The sequence below is a fragment of the Pongo pygmaeus genome, chromosome 1 (assembly GCF_028885625.2).
Source record: "Pongo pygmaeus isolate AG05252 chromosome 1, NHGRI_mPonPyg2-v2.0_pri, whole genome shotgun sequence".
NCBI classification, from domain to species: domain Eukaryota; kingdom Metazoa; phylum Chordata; class Mammalia; order Primates; family Hominidae; genus Pongo; species Pongo pygmaeus.
This window is the reverse complement of record NC_072373.2, coordinates 80,177,805-80,198,036: the sequence shown is the minus strand read 5'-3', so window position 1 is coordinate 80,198,036 and position 20,232 is coordinate 80,177,805. Positions and strand designations below refer to the sequence as shown.

Sequence of the window (20,232 nt, the reverse complement as noted above, 5' to 3'; positions counted from 1 at the left end):
GTGCCTAGGCAAGAACCACATACCAAGACACTATTAAAAACCAAGTAAGGAAGGGGGGCTGTCCCCTGGCTTACCTCTGGTGTGGCCTGAGAAACTTTACAAACAGTTTCCATTCCTCCTAGCTTCCAGTGCCCATCTTCACTCACAAACACAGATGATAAACAGACATTATTGTGTGTTAAGTGTCCCTGGAAAAAAAAAAAGAAAAGAAGGAAGAGTGCCACTCCAGGATCTGAAATAGAAATTTATTTCAAAAAATGTTTTTCTCTATCTCTCACAATCTTTATTTTAAAAAACTAAATACTAATCACCAAAAAAATTATGACAAGCCTTCCCACTTGTGGCATAATAAATGGAACTATGACTTTAAGAAACAACAAATTGAATGAAGTTAGATAAGAAGAAAAATGGAATGGAAGGGCTTCTGTTATCTCCCCCTGCCTCGTGGCAGGTTAATAAACACCTTAAAGCCAGTGCACACAGTCATCTCCCCATTTCTATGGGAGTCAGGGGATATACATGTTCTTATACATTTACAAGTCTGTATAACCTATATTATTTGCTTCCAATGCCTTTAAAGATAAAATATATCTTTGCTCACATAGGTTATTTTATTAATTTTCTTCTCTAGATTCTTTCTCACCCACATTCTATCACGAACCCAGATCCACTTCACCTGAAATCTTGTTAGTAGGCGTTAAAAAAATTCTGCCTGAAGAAGAGGAAAATGGAATGATAAGGATCACCAGAAATATCTCACAGACTGGCTGGGCGTGGTGGCTCACGCCTGTAATCCCAGCACTTTGGGAGGTCGAGGCGGGCGGATCATGAGGTCAGGAGATCGAGACCATCCTGGCTAACACGGTGAAACCCCGTCTCTACGAAAAATACAAAATGTTAGCCGGGCATGGTGGTGGGCACCTGTAGTCCCAGCTACTCGGGAGGCTGAGAAAGGAGAATGGCATGAACCCGGGAGGTGGAGCTTGCAGTGAGCCGAGATCGCGCCACTGCACTCCAGCCTGGGCAACAGAGCAAGACCCCGTCTCAAAAAAAAAAAGAAATATCTCACAGACCACAAAAGAGCCCATTTTAAAACTGTAAAAATAGTACAGTCAAATAAGTAAAAGAAAGGGAGAAAATAAGAACAGGATTCAGGTATTTAAGTTTTTTTCCCCAAACCAAAAATGATTTCAGTAGATAAAAAAGTATGTTTAAAGTTATTATGTATGTATGTAATGTATGTATTTATTACAGGGTCTCTGTTGCCCCAGCTGGAGTACAGTGGTGTGATCACAGCTCACTGCAGCCTTGACCTCCTGGGCTCAAGCAATCCTCCCACCTCAGTCTCCTGAGTAGGGGGACTACAGGCATGTGCCACCATGCCTGGCTCATTTTTTAATATGTTTTTGTAGAGATAGGGTCTTGCCATGTTGCCCAGGCTGGTCTCAAACTCCTGGGCTCAAGCGATCCTCTTGCCTCGGCCTCCCAAAGTGCTGGGATTACAGGTGTGAGCCACTGTGCCTGGCCAAAAAAGCACTTTAAATATTCTACCCAATACATCAAATATGTAAATATTTTTATAGAGAATACTCCAAAAGATAAATATTTTTAAAGGAAGGTTTAGAATAGTGTGTATAGTATATCTCCATTTGAGAAAAAAATGAAAGAACAAGTATACACACTAGATATTTGTTTTATATGCACAAAGAACAACTCTGGAATAATACACGAGTTACCACAATTGCCTCTGAAGAGAGGAATTAGGGCACTGGATTCAAGGATGGGAGAGGGACACCTCACCCACATACTGTACAAACTTTTTAACCATGTGTATGCACTTTTGTCAACAAAGAAGATATTTCTCCCCACTGAACCACTAATAATTCTCATTATCATGCGACCTTGTAAATGCACTTTTAAGAGACTATAAATCCAACATGATATTTGGAGAATCTGTCTCCAATTAATTGAAAAAATTTAAAAACATACATAAAGATGAGTCAAGTCCAAGTGTTTCTAACCTGTGACTAGTATTTTTTAATCTTGGTGGACTGCCAAAGACCTTAATGCTTCAGAATGCAAATACCATTAAGAAAACAGTAATACTGTCAAGAAACAGACCAGAAGTAAACCTAGGAACCATCTTCTAGTAATAGCAAATATCATCAGAGAGCCAAGCACACTGGTTACACCACAGAATGTTAAGAGGCTGTCTCTCAATTGGCCCCAACTACTCAAATGGGAAAGGAAAGGATATGTATATATTCTGCCTCTTCCTAAGAAATGGTCATTTCTTTCTTCAGAATCTAAAATGGGACACAACTCCTGAAAACAAATAGGAACTTTAGTCTATGGCAGCACTGACATTACACCTTTTCTTTGTTTTAGTAACTCATGCCAGCTGTAGCTATTTTTAGGCAAAGAGTTATCCAAAACTAGAGACAGACTATAGTAAACTAAAATAAAATTCTATAAGTAACTGTCCAGGGACACAGAACTAGTTGTCCATTCTATAAACCTCTATCTACAGCACCTCTTGTGGCTTCCAACATGCTATTTTTCCTCAGGAAGTTTTCTAATAATAACACTTAACTTACAATTTCTATACACATCGTAATTTATAAGTATTACCACACTCATCACTCCCACCCCCATCTACATCAAAGTCTGTGATGCAGACTATACAGGTTACTTACTCTGTCATGAAGGAAGATAAGAGCCAGCAATATGTCATAGATCCCAGCACAGACCTCTGCAGAAGACAGTGTTTCCAAAGCCACTTCCAGGGGCTGTACTCGCTCAGTGACAAGATGAATGCCATCCGCTTCCACAGTACAAGATAAAAATCTTAGCAAGCAAGGGTGACGAAGTGTCTTCAAATGCTTTAAAAATACAAACCGAAGAGTTGAAGTTAATGACCCCAAACCAGATTATAGTTTCATATACATTATGGGGGAAATCAGAAAATGTATACTTGCAGTTAAGGCTCTTTTGAGCTCCCTACCTTCCTCCCTACCCACTAAATTTCACATAAGGCAAAGATCTATGACTTGTTCTGACATCATTCAATTAACTAACATTTAAATGACTCTACAGAAATTTCCAGTTCCATTATTGTAGTGCAAGCCTCATAAGAGCCCAGATCTCTCAACGATTACTGCTATAAACTGAACAAAGTGCCAGAAACAACTGAAATCCTGACAAGTAAGCAAATGCAAACAGATTATGGAGGGGAGTCAAACCTGAAGAAGCGACACTCATGGGGGTAAGTTTCTTGGTTTGGGGAAATTTTCCCCTTCTCACAGCTATGCATGGAGGCAGGCCCCATTTGCAAAGCAGTGTAACAAAGGTGCTAAAAGTCCAGTAAAAACTTTACCATCTTTCTGGCTGAAAGAATGATAGAAAAGAACCAAGGAAGGTGAGTATGAGGAGGGTATCCCAGAGAGCAGGGAGCTGGAGAGATGCCCTGATTTTTCACATACCCACAAATTCTCAGAAGCAAGCATCCACAGGATAGACCCAAACCAGCAGAGCAAAGTTTTGAGAAACAGACAGATTGCAAATACCATTCACAGATAGAGTAAGAGGAAGTAGTTCAAAAACATGAGGCCTGAACCTAAATTAGCTGCCTGCTAAATAAAAGACATCAGCATTTTCCAAAGGATTATAACAGAGCAAAGAGTTATGTGACATTGCATTCAAAATGTCCAGGATGCAACCCCAAACTACTCAACATACAAAGAACCACAAAAATGTAACACATTCTCAATGGAAAAGACAACCAACAAACACCACTCCAAGGGGCCTCAGATATTAGAATTACCAGAAAGAATTTAAAGCAGCTATTATAATCATCCTCCTAGAGATAAAGGAAAAGTTATAAAATAAATAGAAAAATTTAAATTTCCAAAAGAAAAATAAAAGATTGAAAATCAAAAATTAATGTATAGACTCATTAACACAATGAATATGACAGAATAAAGAGTCAGTAAACTTGAAAATATTAACCAATCTGAAGAATAAAAAATTTTTTAAAAAATGATCAGAGGGGCCAGGTTTGGTGGCTCACACCTGTAATCCCAGCACTTTGGGAGGCCAATGCAGGAGGATCACTTCAGTCCAGGAGTTCAAGACCAGCCTGGGCAACACAGTGAAATCCCCATCTCATAAAGAAAAATTAAGAAAGAAAAAAAAGAGACCAGAGCCTCAGACACCTGTGACAATAACAAACGGTCAAATAAATATAACTGAACTCCCAAAAAGAGAAAAGAAAAAAATTGGGGCATAAAAAATACAATGGATGAAAATTTAAATTTGGCTAAATACTTAAGTTTACAGACTTAAGAATTTCAGTGAATATAAAACAAGATAAATTTTTTAAAAAGCACACTTAAACATATTACCATCAAACTGCTAAATATCAAAGCTAAAAAAATCTTAGAAGCAGCTAAAGGAAACACATTACATGGAGGAGAATGATGATTTAAACAACTGCAGATTTCTCATCAGGAAAGGTGGAGGGCAAGAAACAATGAAACATGTTTAAAATGCTGAAAGAAAAAACTATCAGCTTGGACTACTGTATCTAAACAAAAGTAACCTTCAGAGAAAAGGCAAAATAAAACACTTTTGGTGACAAAAAAAAACAGAAAATTTCTTGCCAGAAGACCTGCTATATAAAAAATGCTCATGGAAGTTCTTCAAATAAATGATACCAAAGGGAAACATGGATCTTCAGGAATGAAGGAACAGCATCAGAAACGGTAAATATTACAATAAATATGAAGGCCACTTTTTTTTTTTTTTGAGACGGGGTCTCACTCTATCACCTAGGTTGGAGTGCAGTGGCACAATCTCAGCTGACTGCAACCTCCACCTCCTGGGTTCAAGCGATTCTCCTGCCTCAGCCTCCCGAGTAGCTGGGACTACAGGCTTGCACCACCATGCCCAGGTAATTTTTGTATTTTTAGTAAAGACAGGGTTTCACCATGTTGGCCAGGCTGGTCTCTAATTCCTGACCGCAGGCAATCCACCCACCTCAGCCTCCCAAAGTGTGGGGATTACAGGCGTGAGCCACCGTGCCCAGGTGAAGGCCACATTTTTACCTCTTCAGTTATTTAATCACTAAAGCAGATATTGTAATACTTCCTGGTGAGGTTCTCAATGTGTGTGAATGAATGTACAATTAATATGTGTGTAACAAAGAATGGTAGGGATGGGAGGCTGAAGATACCTACATCACAAGGCTTCTACGTTTTATGTGACATGGTACAATATTAACCACAGTAGACTATTTTTTGCCTTATTTATTTTTAATTTTCTTAAATTAAAAAAATTGATAATATGCATATTTTGGGGGAGTACCTGTGATTTTAATACTTTCATAAAATTTGTAAAGATCAAATCAATGTAATTGGGATATCCATCACCTTAAATATTTGTCTTTTCTTTATGCTAGAAACATTAGAATTATTCTCTTCTAGTTATGTAAAAATATATAATTGATTACTGTAAACTAGTCATCCTACTGACCTATCAAACACTAGATATTCTATCTTCTATCTTGTATCTTCTAACTGTGTATTTGTACCCATTAATCAACCTCTCTTCATCCCCTACAATCCCCTACCCTTCCTGGCCTCTGGTAACCACCAGTCTACTCTCAACTCATATGAGATCAACTTTTTTAGATTCCATATGAGTGAGATCTTGCAGTGTGTGTCTTTCTGTGCCTCATTTACATCACTTAACACAGTGGTCCCCTACCTTTTTGACACCAGGGACCAGTTTCATGAACACAATGTTTTCATGTACCAGGGGTGGGGGGATTATTTTGGGATGAGACTGTTCTACCTCAAATCATCAGGCATTAGATTGCCATAAGAAGTGCACAACCTAGATCCCTTGCATACACAGTTCATAATAGGGTTCCTGCTCCTATGAGAATCTAATACTGAGAGGTGACAGAGTGCTGGCAGTCCTCACAGCCCTCGCTCGCTCTCGGCGCCTGCTCTACGTGGGCTCCCACTTTGGCGGCACTTGAGGAGCCCTTCAGCCCACCACAGCACTGTGGGAGCCCGTTTCTGGGCTGGCCAAGGCTGGAGCCGGCTCCCTCAGCTTGCAGGGTGGTGTGGTGGGACAGACGCAAGCGGGAATCGGGGCTGCGCACGCACGGGGCTTGCGGGCCAGCTGGAGTTCGGGTGGGCGTGGGCTTGGCAGCCCCGCTCTCGGAGGAGCCGGCTGGCCCTGGCGGCTCCGGGCAATGAGCAGCTTAGCACCCGGGCCAGCGGCTGCGGAGGGTGTACTCGGTCCCCCAGCAGTGCCTGCCCACCGGTGCTGCACTTGATTTCTCGCCGGGCCTTAGCTGCCTTCCCGTGGGGCAGGGATCGGGACCTGCAGCCCGCCATGCCTGAGCCTCCCACCCCCTCCGTGGGCTCCTGTGCGCCCGAGCCTCCCTGACCAGCGCGGCCCCCTGCTCCACGGAGCCCAGTCCCATCGACCACCCAAGGGCTGAGGAGTGCGGGCATACGGCGCAGGACTGGCAGGCAGCTCCACCTGCAGCCCCAGTGCGAGATCCACTGGGTGAAGCCAGCTCGGCTCCTGAGTCTGGTGGGGATGCGGAGAACCTTTATATGTCTAGCTCAAGGTTTGTAAACACACCAATCAGCACCCTGTGTCTAGCTCAGGGTTTGTGAATGCACCAATCGACACTCTGTATCTAGCTACTCTGGTGGGGACTTGGAGAACTTGTCCACACTCTATATCTAGCTAATCTGGTGGGGAGGTGGAGAACCTTTGTGTCTAACTCACGGATTGTAAATGCACCAATCAGCGCCCTGTCAAAACAGACCACTGGGCTCTACCAATCAGCAGGATGTGGGTGGGGCCGGATAAGAGAATAAAAGCAGGCTGCCCGAGCCAGCAGTGGCAACCCGCTCAGGTCCCCTTCCACATTGTGGAAGCTTTGTCCTTTCGCTCTTTGCAATAAATCTTGCTGCTGCTCGCTCTTTGGGTCCACACTGCCTTTATGAGCTGTAACACTCACTGCGAAGGTCCACGGCTTCACTCCTGAGCCAGCAAGACCACGAACCCTACCAGAAGGAAGAAACTCTGAACATATCCGAACATCAGAAGGAACAAACTCCAGACATGCTGCCTTTAAGAACTGTAACACTCACCGCGAGGGTCTGCGGCTTCATTCTTGGAAGTCAGTGAGACCAAGAACCCACCAATTCCGGACACAATACTGCTGCTGATCTGACAGGAGACAGAACTCAGACGGTAATGCTTGCGTGCCCACTGCCCACAGCCTCCTGTTGTGCAATCCTGTTCCTAGAGACCACGAACCAGTACCAGTCTGCAGCCTAGGGGTTGGGGACACCTGACTTAACATAATGTCCTCTAGGTCCTAACATGTTATTGCAAATGATGGGATTTCATTCTTTTTATGGCTAAACAGTATTCCATCGTATATATACACCACATTTTCCTTATCCATTCATCCACTGATGGACACTTAGGTTGATTTCACATTTTGGCTACTGTGAATAATACTGCAATAAATATGAGTGCAAATATCTCTTTTTTATATTGATTCCCTTTATTTTGGATACATACCCAGTAGTAGAACTGCTGAATCACTGGGTAGTTCTGCTTTTAGTTTTTTGAGGAACCTCCAGTTTTCTGTAGTGGCTATGCTAATTTACATTCCCACCAACAGTATATGAGGGTTCCCCTTTCTCCACATCATCACCAGCATCCATTACTGCCTATCTTTTTGATAAAAACCATTTCAACTGGGATGAAAGGATATCTTTTTTTTTTTTTTTTTCTGATGGAGTCTTGCTCTGTTACCCAGGCTGGAGTGCAGTGGCACGATCTCGGCTCACTGCAACCTCCGTCTCCCGGGTTCAAGCAATTCTCCTGCCTCAGCCTCCCGAGTAGCTGGGATTACAGGTGCACACCACCATGCCAGGCTAATTTTTGTATTTTGTTAGTAGAGATGGGGTCTCACCATGTTGGCCAGGCTGGTCTCAAACTCCTGACCGTGTGATCTGCCCTCCTCAGCCTTCCAAAGTGCTGGGATTACAGGCGTGAGCCACCACACCTGGCCAAGAGGATATCTTATTGTGGTTTTGTTGTGCAGTTCTCTAATGATTACTGCTACTATTTTATATACCTGTTGTCCATTTGTGTGCCTTTTGAGAAATGTCTATTCAGATCTTTTGTCCCTTTTAAAACTGGATTATTTTGTGTTTTTTGTTATTGAGTTGTTTGAACTCCTTTTATATTATGGTTATTAATCCCTTGTCAGGTGGATAGTTTGCAAAACAAGTAGACTATTAAAGACTAGTTAACATATACTAAAATCCCTAGTGCAGCCATTAAAAAATATATAAAGAAATATAGCCAAAAAAATCAAGATATATTAAAATGGAACACTAAAAAATATTCAATTAATCCAAAAGAAGGGGGAACAGAAGAAAAAAGAGCGTAAGGGGACAAATAGAAAGCAAACAATAAAATCCAACTACATTAATAATTACACTAAATGTTAATGATCTAAACACTGGAAGTAAGAGTAGATTAAATTAGCAATACCCACCTATATGTTGCCTATTAAAGAGACTTTAAAAATGAGGACACAGATGGACTGAAAGTAAATGGATAGAGAAGGATACACTACAAAAATAGTAAGCATTAAGAAAGCAGGAGTGGCTATATTCCTATCAGACAAAATACACTTCAAGACAAAGGGTACAGCCAGAGATAAAAATGGATATTTCTTAAAGACAAATAATTTATTAAAAACACATAATTATGTATGTGTATTTGTATAATAGCAGAATCTGAAAATATACATGAAGCAAAAATTGGCAAAATTAAAGCGAAAAACGGACAATTCTACAATCACGGCCGGAGACTTAAACACCCTTCTCTCAATAAAACTAGCCTCTCCCCACAAAATAATAACAAGAAAAACACAGAAAACATGAATAATGTCAACTATGTTGATCTAATAACATTAACACTACACTGAACTGCAGAACACATATTCTTTTCAAGTGAACATGAAATAATCACAAAAATAAGACTATATGCTGGGCCATCAAACAATTTTGAATGGATTAGTACCTTACACTTACCCTAATGCAGGCACATCATAGACCAGAGGTTGGCAAACAGCTTCTGTAAGGGCCAGATAATAAATATCTTGGCTTTAAAGGCCGTAGGGTATCTGTGGCCTCTTTTTTTTTTTTTTAAACAGCCCTTTAAAAATGTAAAACCCGGCCAGGCGTGGTGGCTCATGCCTGTAATTCCAGCACTTTGGGAGGCCGAGGTGGGCAGATCACAAGGTCAGAAGATCGAGACCAGCCTGGCTAACACGGTGAAACCCCATCTCTATTAAAAATACAAAAAAAATTAGCCAGGCGTGGTGGCGGGTGCCTGTAGTCCCAGCTACTTGGAGGCTGAAGCAGGAGAATGGCGTGAACCCGGGAGGCGGAGCTTGCAGTGAGCCGAGATCGCACCACTGCACTCCACTCTGGGCGAGAGAGCAAGATTCCATCTCAAAAAAAACTGTAAAAACCATTCTTAGCTAATCTGGGTGTAAGTTTGCTCACCTCCGCCACAGATCATCAATAAATGTAAAACACATTTACAAAATATTTTAATTTTGTTTATTCTGTTTTCTTACATTTTTACCTTTTTACTTATTATTTACTCCCCTTGAAAATGTTTATGCTGGGTGCTGTGGCTTTCCCCTGTAATCCTAGCACTTTGGGAGGCTGAGGTGGGTGGATCACTTGGGCCCAGGGGTTCAAGACTGGCTTGGGCAACATGGCGAAACCCCATCTCTACAAAAAACTACAAAAATTAGCTAAGCACGGTGGCGCCCACCTGTGGTCGCAGCTACTCAGGAGACTGAGGTCGGAGGATCGCTTGAGCTGGGGAGGTCGAGGCTGTAATGAGCCATGATCATGTTAGGGCACTCCAGCCTTGGCAACAGAGCAAGACCCTGTCTAAATAAATATAACGTTTAAACATCTTTTAAACTTTTATCACAACTCACTGGGTATGGATACCCCAATTTTTAGAAACCCCTACGATGGAATATTCCCGCTTCCTGACCTGTTTTCTTTGTCCTACTTTCTAAGCAGACAGTAGACACAGATGAAATGACAAGTATAAAACAATTTTGTGTCTGAATAAGGGAGGTTAAATCTGTGGAGTATCTTCTCTAGATAGTCCTGTAACAGCTCTATCAGATCCTGACTTTCCAATCCCCACCCATGCAGTGTATTTTGAAAGTTTTAACATGAGTAACAGGAGATCCACAGTCGAAAATTCCCCCAACATTGAATAATTTTATCATTTATTTATAGCAAAAAGAAACTGCTGCAATGGTGGTTTTCCTTACAAACCATGAATTTCTGAAAGAAATTTCATGATATTAAAGCTCTAGGGTCTACCCTATACAATCACTGAGGAAGCCCTGTAAAGCAATCAGATTGGGAGGAGAGTGATGAAATATTTCATTTGGAAGATAACCCTCAATATATTACCAGGTGCCATTTTCATAAATAAGCAGTGAGTACTGAACGTTCCAAATACCTTCTTGGAAGACTATGGGCTAGCATAAGAATCCATACCCTGCATTGGTACAATTTTTGTATCAGATGCCTCAAACTTGATTAAACTACTTCCAGGCAGGGTCATCAGGAAAATCTTCTCAGTGGGTTGGTTTCTCCAATTACTTTTTTTTTGAGACAGAGTCTCGCTATGTCACCCAGGCTGCACTGCAGTGGCACAATCTTGGCTCACTGCAACCTCCGCCTCCCAGGTTCAACCGATTCTCCTGCTTCAGCCTCCCAAGTAGCTGGGACTACAGGCACCCACTACCACACCGAGCTAATTGTTTTTGTATTTTTAGTGGAGATGGGGTTTCACTATATTGGCCAGGCTGGTCTTGAACTCCTGACCTTGTGATCCGCCCACCTCAGCTTCCCAAAGTGCTGGGATTACAGGTGTGAGCCACCGCGCCCAGCCTCCAATTTCTTTTATTTTCTTATAATAATCTCAAATTTTGCCAACTCTGGAAATAGCTCCAATAAGGTTTATTTATTTATTCTTAGGAAGAAAGTTGTTACCCTCAAGTTAATTTAATACAAAATAATTAAGAAAATATTGAAGAAAAAATTTCTTTAACTAGCAATTACAAACTAATAAATACAGCAAAGATCCAGATAAACCAAAAATTGTGTTAGCGGGTTGGTTAAATGAGTGCAGTTAACTGGGAATAATTTTTTACAAGTGTTTTTTTGTTTCGTTTTGTTTTGTTTTTGAGATGGAGTGTTGCTCTTGTTACCCAGGCTGGAGTGCAATGGCGTGTTCTCAGCTCACTGCAACCTTCGCCTCCCGGGTTCAAATGATTTGTCTGCCTCAGCCTCTCGAATAGCTGGGATTACAGGTGCCCACCACCATGCCTGGCTAATTTTTGTGTTTTTAGTAGAGATGGGGTTTCACCATGTTGGCCAGGCTGGTCTCAAACTCCTAACCTCAGGTGATCCACCTACCCCGGCCTCCCAAAGTGCTGGGCTTACATGCCTGGCCTACAAGTGTGTTTTGAGCTACAGTTTCCATATAAAATTATGTAGCCTCCCTCATATTTTCATTTAAGAATCATTTCAAGTAATTTTCAAATAAATTTCAAATAATTTTCAAACCAAATCTTTCATGTTCTCTTCTGCTTATTGTTTTACTCTACAATGCCTAGAAATTTTCTTGATCCAAAGTGAGTACTTGTTTGTTTAATAAAGAAGGAGAGGAAGAAATGACTCATTGCATATTTCTGAACAAGGCACTTAACTTAGCAAGAACCTTATTTGTCACTCTCCTTTGGTACATTCAACATTAAGCATAAATTATGCATACAGATTCACAGGAAAGGCTGGCAGTTCAGAATCAAATAGGACATTTTTTTATTCAAGCCTCGCTGCTCTGAAGAACAGCAACAAGACATACTTGCTAAGGGTAACTAGGATATTTTTCAGTGAACATCAGTTGAGCAAATAAATGGCTCTTGCCCTAGTAGAGAAAGATGACTATTTTTGAATGAGAGTGTCTTGAAAGCACTTTCCCCAAAGTTATTGAATACCTGTTACATCCCATTTACTGTCCTAGGTGATGGTCTCTGAAAGAGGGTTCTGAGTAAGGACCCTTATTGTTAAATATGAATAGTATTATATAATTTATCAATGATGATATTTTTCTACACCCAAACAGGGATCTTAAGTATGAGATTCTATCCCTAAATATAAATGATTCCCGTTTATCAGGAATCAGTTATGATTCAGCTATCCAGAGAATTCATTCAAGCCTCAGAGGCTTAACTTTTTATTGTTGTTCTGCCTCTAATTCGCTATTTCACTTTGAGAACTATGCAAAGTTAACTGACTCAGCATTACAGCCCAAATCCACCTGCAGGCTTTTAGATGGGACAAAGCCATAATTTCATGCTGTTAAATATGTTAAGTAAACAAAATAACCAAGATGCCTAAACTAGAGAACAAAGATCTTCAGGGAAAAATATTATTCCTTTTTCTCTGAAGATGTAAATCTAAGACAAAATGCAGATGCTTTTTTTTTTTTTTTGTAAATGTCCACTATCTGAAGGTTAGATCATAAACTAACAATAAAATGCAGAAAAAGAAAGGAATAAAAATTCCATTCTGTAGAGCTTGCATTTGAGGTACTGATAAAACTTTTAGGTGGGAATGTTCAATAGGTAAGTGAAAATATAGATCTGGAGCTCAGACTTGAGATTTTGGCAGATAATTAGTTTAGAATGGCAGGTTGGATGGTTATTAACATCCAAGGAAAAAGGAGAGTGTGACGTCTGAAAGGTGTGGTGGGGAGCAAGTAGCTGGCCATTCCATCTGGTAGGTCCATCATACCTGAGGCATGGGGGATACTTCTGAAGTTCTTCTGAGTGGATAGTGCCCAGGAGCCACGTAAGAGCACTGGATTCTGATTATGAAGGGCAAAAGATAATTTCTTAAAAAGTCAACCATGGGCCAGGTGCGGTGGCTCACGCCTGTAATCCCAGCACTTTAAGAAGCTGAGGAAGGCGGATCACGAGGTCGAGAGATCGAGACTATCCTGGCCAACATGGTGAAACCCCACGTCTACTAAAAATACAAAAATTAGCTGGGTGTGTCGGCACGTGCCTGTAATCCCAGCTATTTGGGATGCTGAGGCAGGAGAATCGCTTCAACCCGGGAGGCAGAGGTTGCAGTGAGCCAAGATCGAACCACTGCACTCTAGCCTGGGAAACAGAGTAAGACTCTATCTCAAAAAAAAAAAAAAAAAAGAAAGTCAGTATGAGAGAGGAGAACAGCTTTCTCCAACTAGAATACAAACTCTTTTGGGCATAGCCATCATCTCTTCCATTTCTTGTTATGCCCACACAATGTGCATTCTTAAATACGTTGACTAACCCTTCCACAACAGCCCAAATTCATTACGGAGAAGAGCATAATGACTCCAACAATACTAAATAGAGCACTTATATAGCATCTATATACCACTCTTAGAGTCCAATGTGATTCCTGGCATAAAGACACTCGAGAATCATTTTTATAAGCTTTTATAAGCTTACCACAAAGCCCTAACTAAACACTTAGATTACAGCAAACTACAGCAACCAAATTCGGGCTTAGAATTTATCATTGTTTATAGGCTTACATATATGAGTCATCATCATCAGTTAGCAAATTATACTGTTAATTATAGCTGATGAATTCAATATAAAATGAGATGGTCAGATAGAACTAAGTATTTCTCATATTATTTTGTGGCCAGAGCTTATACCTGCATTTCATCTTGGTGTACTATGATTGTTGTTTTTTACTTGTAACAGTGGAGAAAGTGTATATTGTTATCCAATAACATCTGCCACAGAAAACACTATATATCTGCTTGAAATAATCGTTAAAACTACCAAAGGTGTGACCAACAACCCAAACTCTAGAGAAAGTGAGGCAAGCTAAATATATTGTTTTAGTATTTCAGATACCTAGGACATCAAATTCCTAAAATCTAGCACATCGAATGCCATACATTTCTCAAGTACTATGACCTAGTTTTTTAAGATTATGAGAAATATTCTGAGAATCTAAAGTTACCACTTTGTTGCAATTTCAAATTTCCCAAATTCATATATGAGGTTTTCAAAGCCATAGAATGGCTTAACGAGACAAAGATGAACTATGTGCAAAGACTCAGACATGGCTTAAAAGGGTATCTATGAATATTAAGGGGGAATAAGTCTTCCCTCTCAAGCTTTGTAATTCCTTCAGCACAGAAGTCCTCAAAAATGGAGAGTGGTCTTGGTGTTTTTTTCCTTTAAAAACTCGATCTAGGTTATTCAATTTTCTTGGTACGTGCACCATAAAGGGGAACACAATTTTTTAAAAATCTTATAAAGAAAAAAATACTAAGAAAAATAAGTCTCTACTACCTCGCTGATAATAGTCAGTTTATTAAAAAAAAATGCACAATCTTATTAGATGAAAATAACAGGGGGCATATGTTAGACATTAACTGTAAGAACAAGAAAGCGAAGTAAGGCATTTTGTCTTTTGTAAAATCATAATAAAAAATTCTTAACAATACCTAGATGATGTAAAAAAAGAGTCAAATATGTGGTTCTACCAAAAAGCAAAATTACCTAACAAGAAAACAGCCAGCTATACTTTTTACCACAATGTATTACTAGGAAATGCATCTCGAGAAAACTGTTACACATCTTTTTCTTTAGGAACCATCTTATAACAATTTCATGCTTGATCAAAAATACAACATCAAATAAATAACTGTTGTGAAGACCAAAATTCCATTACCAATATAATCCTTTATAATCATTTTAAAAAGTAAAAACAATTTAGAGTCCTATGAAATAGATATCAATGTTCCATACCTGTTGATATTATAAGGGACTCAAGGTAATAGAGATTATAATTCTAACAAAATCAAGATATCAAGTTCAACCTGAAAATAGCATGCCTACCAGAATAAACACTGGAGAATTAATTTACTAATACAACTACATTTTCCTTTTCAGAAGATGATATATCTGAATGGCTGAATTTCCAAAGTGCTAGCTATTCAAAGAAGCATCAACCAATGCCTTCATTTTCCCTAATTCAAAAAGACACTTGGGGTTATTTTATTGACTTATATTCCACAGTAAAATCATTTTTTCTGATAAGAGGCCAGGGTCTCCTGAGTGCGTCACACAGCATGCTAATGCACTGGCACCCTCTGCCTGGAGCAACAATTATAAGGCATGAACTACAAGGATCTTTTCCCTAAGGAGGAAGCTGAAGCCTCCAGAATGTTGTCGATACTTAACTGCATTTTGCTAGACAAGATTAACTCCTTATATCGCTCCTTATATCTTATATTAGCTATATAAAAATGTCTCCCTAACTTTCTCACCAGAAAAATAAAATATGATGATAAAAGCCATCGTACTGAGTTTTATGATGTTTTTTGGCTACAGGTATGGTATCTGACCATGTCATGCAAATGGAAGACAGGCCCATGAAGTAAGAGCAATGTTTTGAAAGGACATAAATAAAATACTGGTCCTTATGATCTTACCTTCTTTGAACTTTACTAATTTCATTTTTTTTTTTAAAAGAAAACAAGATAGTAAAAAGTACTAACTATTAAGTCATCACCTATTATGGTACCTTGGCAGCTTTATTAACCTTGTCTTCATTTTCTCTCTTATACACAAACACTGAAGCAAATTTGCCATCTTGCAGTACAGCGGGATAAACAGCAAGTCCAGAGGGTAAGGTAAATGGTGGTTCTTTCAGTGTATAGCTCTTTAAAGCACTGTTCTCTGATCCCATCCCTTATGCAGTGAGGCAGTACTGCCACTCTTCCTTAAAGCCAAGCAGATCTAAAAGAAAACAGAAAACAATTTCAAACATTAAATCCCTATCTGCAACACCAACAAGAGATATCCAGACATAGCCACCTCAAACTACTAGTTTCTTCGATCCTCATAACTAGGACATTTGACAGTAAAAATGGTAAATGCTCTGCAAGTTACCAGCAACGGTTGTTAATTAACAACTAACAACTCTAGAGAAAATGCACATTACTAAATAGTCACATGTTGTTACTGTCCCTCCCCAAACTCCACCACATACAAACTTTCAGAGTGGAAAGGCAATCAAAAATAGAATAAGGTAATTCATACTTCCTAACTCACTTGTATATCCTCACTCACAAAGGAAAATGTTGCAAAACTTTATTATTCAAAAACAATAAAACTTCTGTATGTGGAAAATAACTTAAAATTATAAAGGAAAACAATACAAATTGGAGAATACTTATAATAATGAGGAAAATCATTGTTTTAATGTTAGTATGTTGAAAAACATTGTTAATATGATGAAAAACATATTAACAAATGAAGAGCGCATATCAACCAAGTAAAACACTAAAACACGAGTACAATAATGGGAAAGAAAACAGACAACTCACTGAAGAAACACGAATGACAATAAACATAAGAAAAAGTACGATCGCACTACTCTTCAAAGCTATCCCAAGTAAAAAGGGGAAACTGCAACACTGAATCTCAAATAATCTCAAATGCTAAAAAAAAAAAAAAAAGCCCACACATACACAGAATTCATATGCAACTATGACAAAATACTTCAGTGCTTGCCTAGCGAAGGGGTACAGTTGGAGGGACCAAGGGAGAGGAAAGGATTATCATGATGTATGAGGAATTTTTGGGAGGATGGATATATTCATTATCTTGATTATGATGATGGTAATGGGTGATTATAAATGTCAAAACATAAAACTGTACACTTTTTTCATTAATTCTGTATGAATTACACCTCAAAGTTGTTTTGAAAAGAGATATATGTACACATACACACAGACTTGAAAAATATATGTTGAAGTATTAATAGAGGTTTCCAGTGGAAGGTCAGATTATAGGTAATTTTATACACACACACTTGCCTGCACCTTCCAAATCTTCAACAATATGAACAGCTTTCTTGACAACAGGGACACAAACTCACAGGGTGACAACAGGTAATGTGCAGTGCCCCAGCAGTACTGGCAGCTTGGCAGAGGGACCTACTGTGCGTGCATGGGACCTACTGTGAGAGGCTTGCATTCTAAAGACAGTGGCTATCAGAGTTCCAACCAGGACTGCAGTTTCAGAACTGTCAGATCATGCCACTTATCGTGAGGAACCAAGAGCCTGACTAGTTTTGTGGAAATCTCCATATTTTTCAATGTTGAATCAAATGTTTTCTAAACCTATATAGGCCAAACAACGTATGTCTGAAAAATCTGTGGCAGTCAGTTTTCAGTGGTGGCCTTACCATAATATAAAAATTAGAAAACAGAGTTCTTACTAACTCTGGCAATGTAGAAAGCAAACTGCTACAAATACGGCCAATAATTCAATGTAGGCCTTTAAAAATTTGTTTTAAGTCTGTATTCTTTGGACAAATATAAACTCAATAATCATTACACATTGACCCTCTACTTGGAATTTTTCCCCACTTCGGTGAAATTCCATACAACACCTTCTACACTGGGTATGTAATGCTGCTCAAAACACATGCTTAGAACAAAATTTAAAATGCCTACCGATCCACAACCATCGTTATATAAGAAACACATGTATAAAGGCTAAAGCTATCTAAAATTGAAGATTTTCAAAATCTAAAAATGTGGCTGAGAATAAGAACTAAATCTGCTTTGTAACAAATTCACTGAATTCCTACCTACCTGGCAATGTATCTTTCTTAAAAATGACAGAGAAGCAAAAAACAGTACTAAAAGAAATGCCAAGTATGGCAACTACGGTAACATTCACCTTTCTACTGGGACTACAAATAAAAAGTTTATGTGGGACCATGGGTAAAAGCAACAATGCTAATCCCTCTATTCTGGAGATGGAGTGCTGGCCAGATTGTCACAACCTCCTGCTGAGTAGGGAGGATCATGCTTAGCACTTGATCTTGCCACCTCTTCTTGGGCACAGTTAATGTTGTCAGGTACCTATCCTGGGCCAAAGGGTGGTCAATTCACAAATTAGCCATCAATTTCATGGCCTGAGTGAAGAGATAAACTGGCCAGATCATTGTCTCCCCCAGGAATTTGAACTAAGAACAATTTTTGCCTATTAGAAGCATAGCCGAAGGTGGAAGGATGCTATGAGGTGGAGTTGGAGCTATGGCAAACCAAAGCCACATGAAGTCAGAAACTTTCCAAACAGAGGAAGTCAGTTGGTAGTAAAATTTTAAAAAGCAAACACTGGGACCGTAGCTTAGTCATACTCAGGGGGCACATTACTACTATCCTTCTCAAGACTACCAGAAGCCCAGCCTCAAATCCAATTCCACCCAGATACCCTAACATCCCATGGACACCCTTACAACCAGCCCCCTTTTCCTCACGTAACTTGAATGGGTCTATGCTCTTTGAAACTAATTGCCATTTCATAGGCAGAAAGCTCTACTTGGCCTCCAACTCCTGCCTGAAAAGCCAGTCAGACTGGAAGAGTGAGTTACAGAAGTGTTACTTTGAAAGTATCTGAAGTTAGTCTGACTGTCTCTCTCTTACCCACAAAACACAGCTTTCCAAAATCAACACACAATAAGAGAAAAGCAGAGAATAAGGGACTGTATGTAAATGAATATCTTCTTGGCAGGAAATCATGCTGTTTATTTAGTGTTAATATTAATCCTTACGGGAGATAAGACTGCCACCAGGATTCAGGGTCAGTGCTCTGGCTAGATGAATGGCAGTCACCAGAGGCAGGAGAAAGGAACATTTAATTTACTTAGCTATTTCTAAATAGCAAAATACTTCCTTGTGGGAATATTGGCCTTGCAATAGCTATTAACCTTAGATTTTATATGAATTCCACTATAATTAACAAAGTTATAAAAGCATTAGGAAGTAGTTAAAATTCATTTTTCTTACTGTATTTTAGGTCTAAGACTTTAAAAAATATCACTTAAAAATTAAAAAGGGATGACTCAATTTCTTGAGAGAACTGGAAAGGATGCCATTTTCTTGTTTTGAAAGCATGTTAACTTTGACAGAAGTCCACTGATACCATCATTGTAATACTGAGAGTGGTAGGATTATATTGTATGTTCCCAGTGCAAACTTTATTGGGGGAAAATTAAAAAGGTGTGCTGATTATTGCAATTTGAGAATGTTTTGAAGCAGTAATTCTGCACACTAATATATCTAAAGAAGCACAAATACTGTTATATGAACAAGCTTTTTTGTTTGCTTTTTGTTTTAAATAGAGATATGGTCTTGTTCTGTTGTTGCTGGCCTGGAGTGCATTGGTGCTATCCTACCTCACTGTAACCTGGAATTCCTGGGCTCAAGCTACCTGCCCTCCCCAGCCTCCCTAGTTGCTGAGATTACAGGCATGTGCAACCATGTCCGCCAGTGCTTTAAAAATGATAATTCAGCTAAAATTGATTTATTGAAATGTAAGAAAAACACTTGGCCTTCCAAAATGCTTTCCTGTTGTTTTGAGGAGGTGGAAAACAAAATCTTGCTCATTAGCTTTGAAATTAAAAAGTCACAAGAAGGTAGAAAAGGATATCCTAGTATCACATAATAGGTATTTTGTAGCACTTAGCATCTCCACTCTATAATAAAATGCTGAGTTGACAGTCTCTGACTTGAGTATGCATCCGAGTCTTCCCTTTAATAATCTCCCTCCACTCTTTTGCCTACTTGGGCAGCACATGAAATTTCTGGACCGCTTGTAGATTCAGAAAACCCTTATCTAGGTCAAAGGGCAACTCATACACTCAACTAAGAAACCCGTGTGCTCTAGGGAAATGTTTCTACCAAATATTTTCTTTTCCCAGCAATTAATCGAGACTACCTTGGTCCTAGCTCCCTTAGCTTGAAAGTTCCAAAGATAATGGCGTGCACTGTTGAGTGTTAACGATGCACTGCACTGGCTGATATTCTGGTATCCAGCGGTAACATTACTCCGGCCCTTCGCTGTCGTCTGTTTCAGGTATACATTCCCTCTGCGGAACTCAGTCCAGCATTGCTAGCTGACAAGCAATACACAATTAAGTCCTTATGGACCAAAATAATTATGATTTCAGCTCAAGATATTACATTTTATAAGGACATGCG

General features: G+C 39.5%; 1 protein-coding gene across 8 annotated transcripts in view; it reads right to left on the bottom strand.

The window, feature by feature from the left end:
- The window catches only part of SCYL3 (SCY1 like pseudokinase 3), a 43,989-nt gene that overhangs the window by 22,888 nt on the left and 869 nt on the right, over positions 1 to 20,232 (bottom strand). For 5 of the 8 annotated variants that reach the window (XM_054495414.2, XM_063649010.1, XM_054495392.2 and 2 more), the window contains exons 2-4: positions 15,759 to 15,973; positions 2,697 to 2,882; positions 75 to 188 (exon numbers count right to left, since the gene is read on the bottom strand). In XM_054495414.2, the coding sequence (XP_054351389.1) occupies positions 75 to 188; positions 2,697 to 2,882; positions 15,759 to 15,923 (465 nt within the window). In that variant the 5' untranslated portion in view covers positions 15,924 to 15,973. Of the gene's footprint in view, positions 1 to 74; positions 189 to 2,696; positions 2,883 to 15,746; positions 15,974 to 19,969; positions 20,148 to 20,232 lie in introns of those variants that run through there. The other 3 variants (XM_063649012.1, XM_054495401.2, XM_063649018.1) reach the window with 2 other exon arrangements.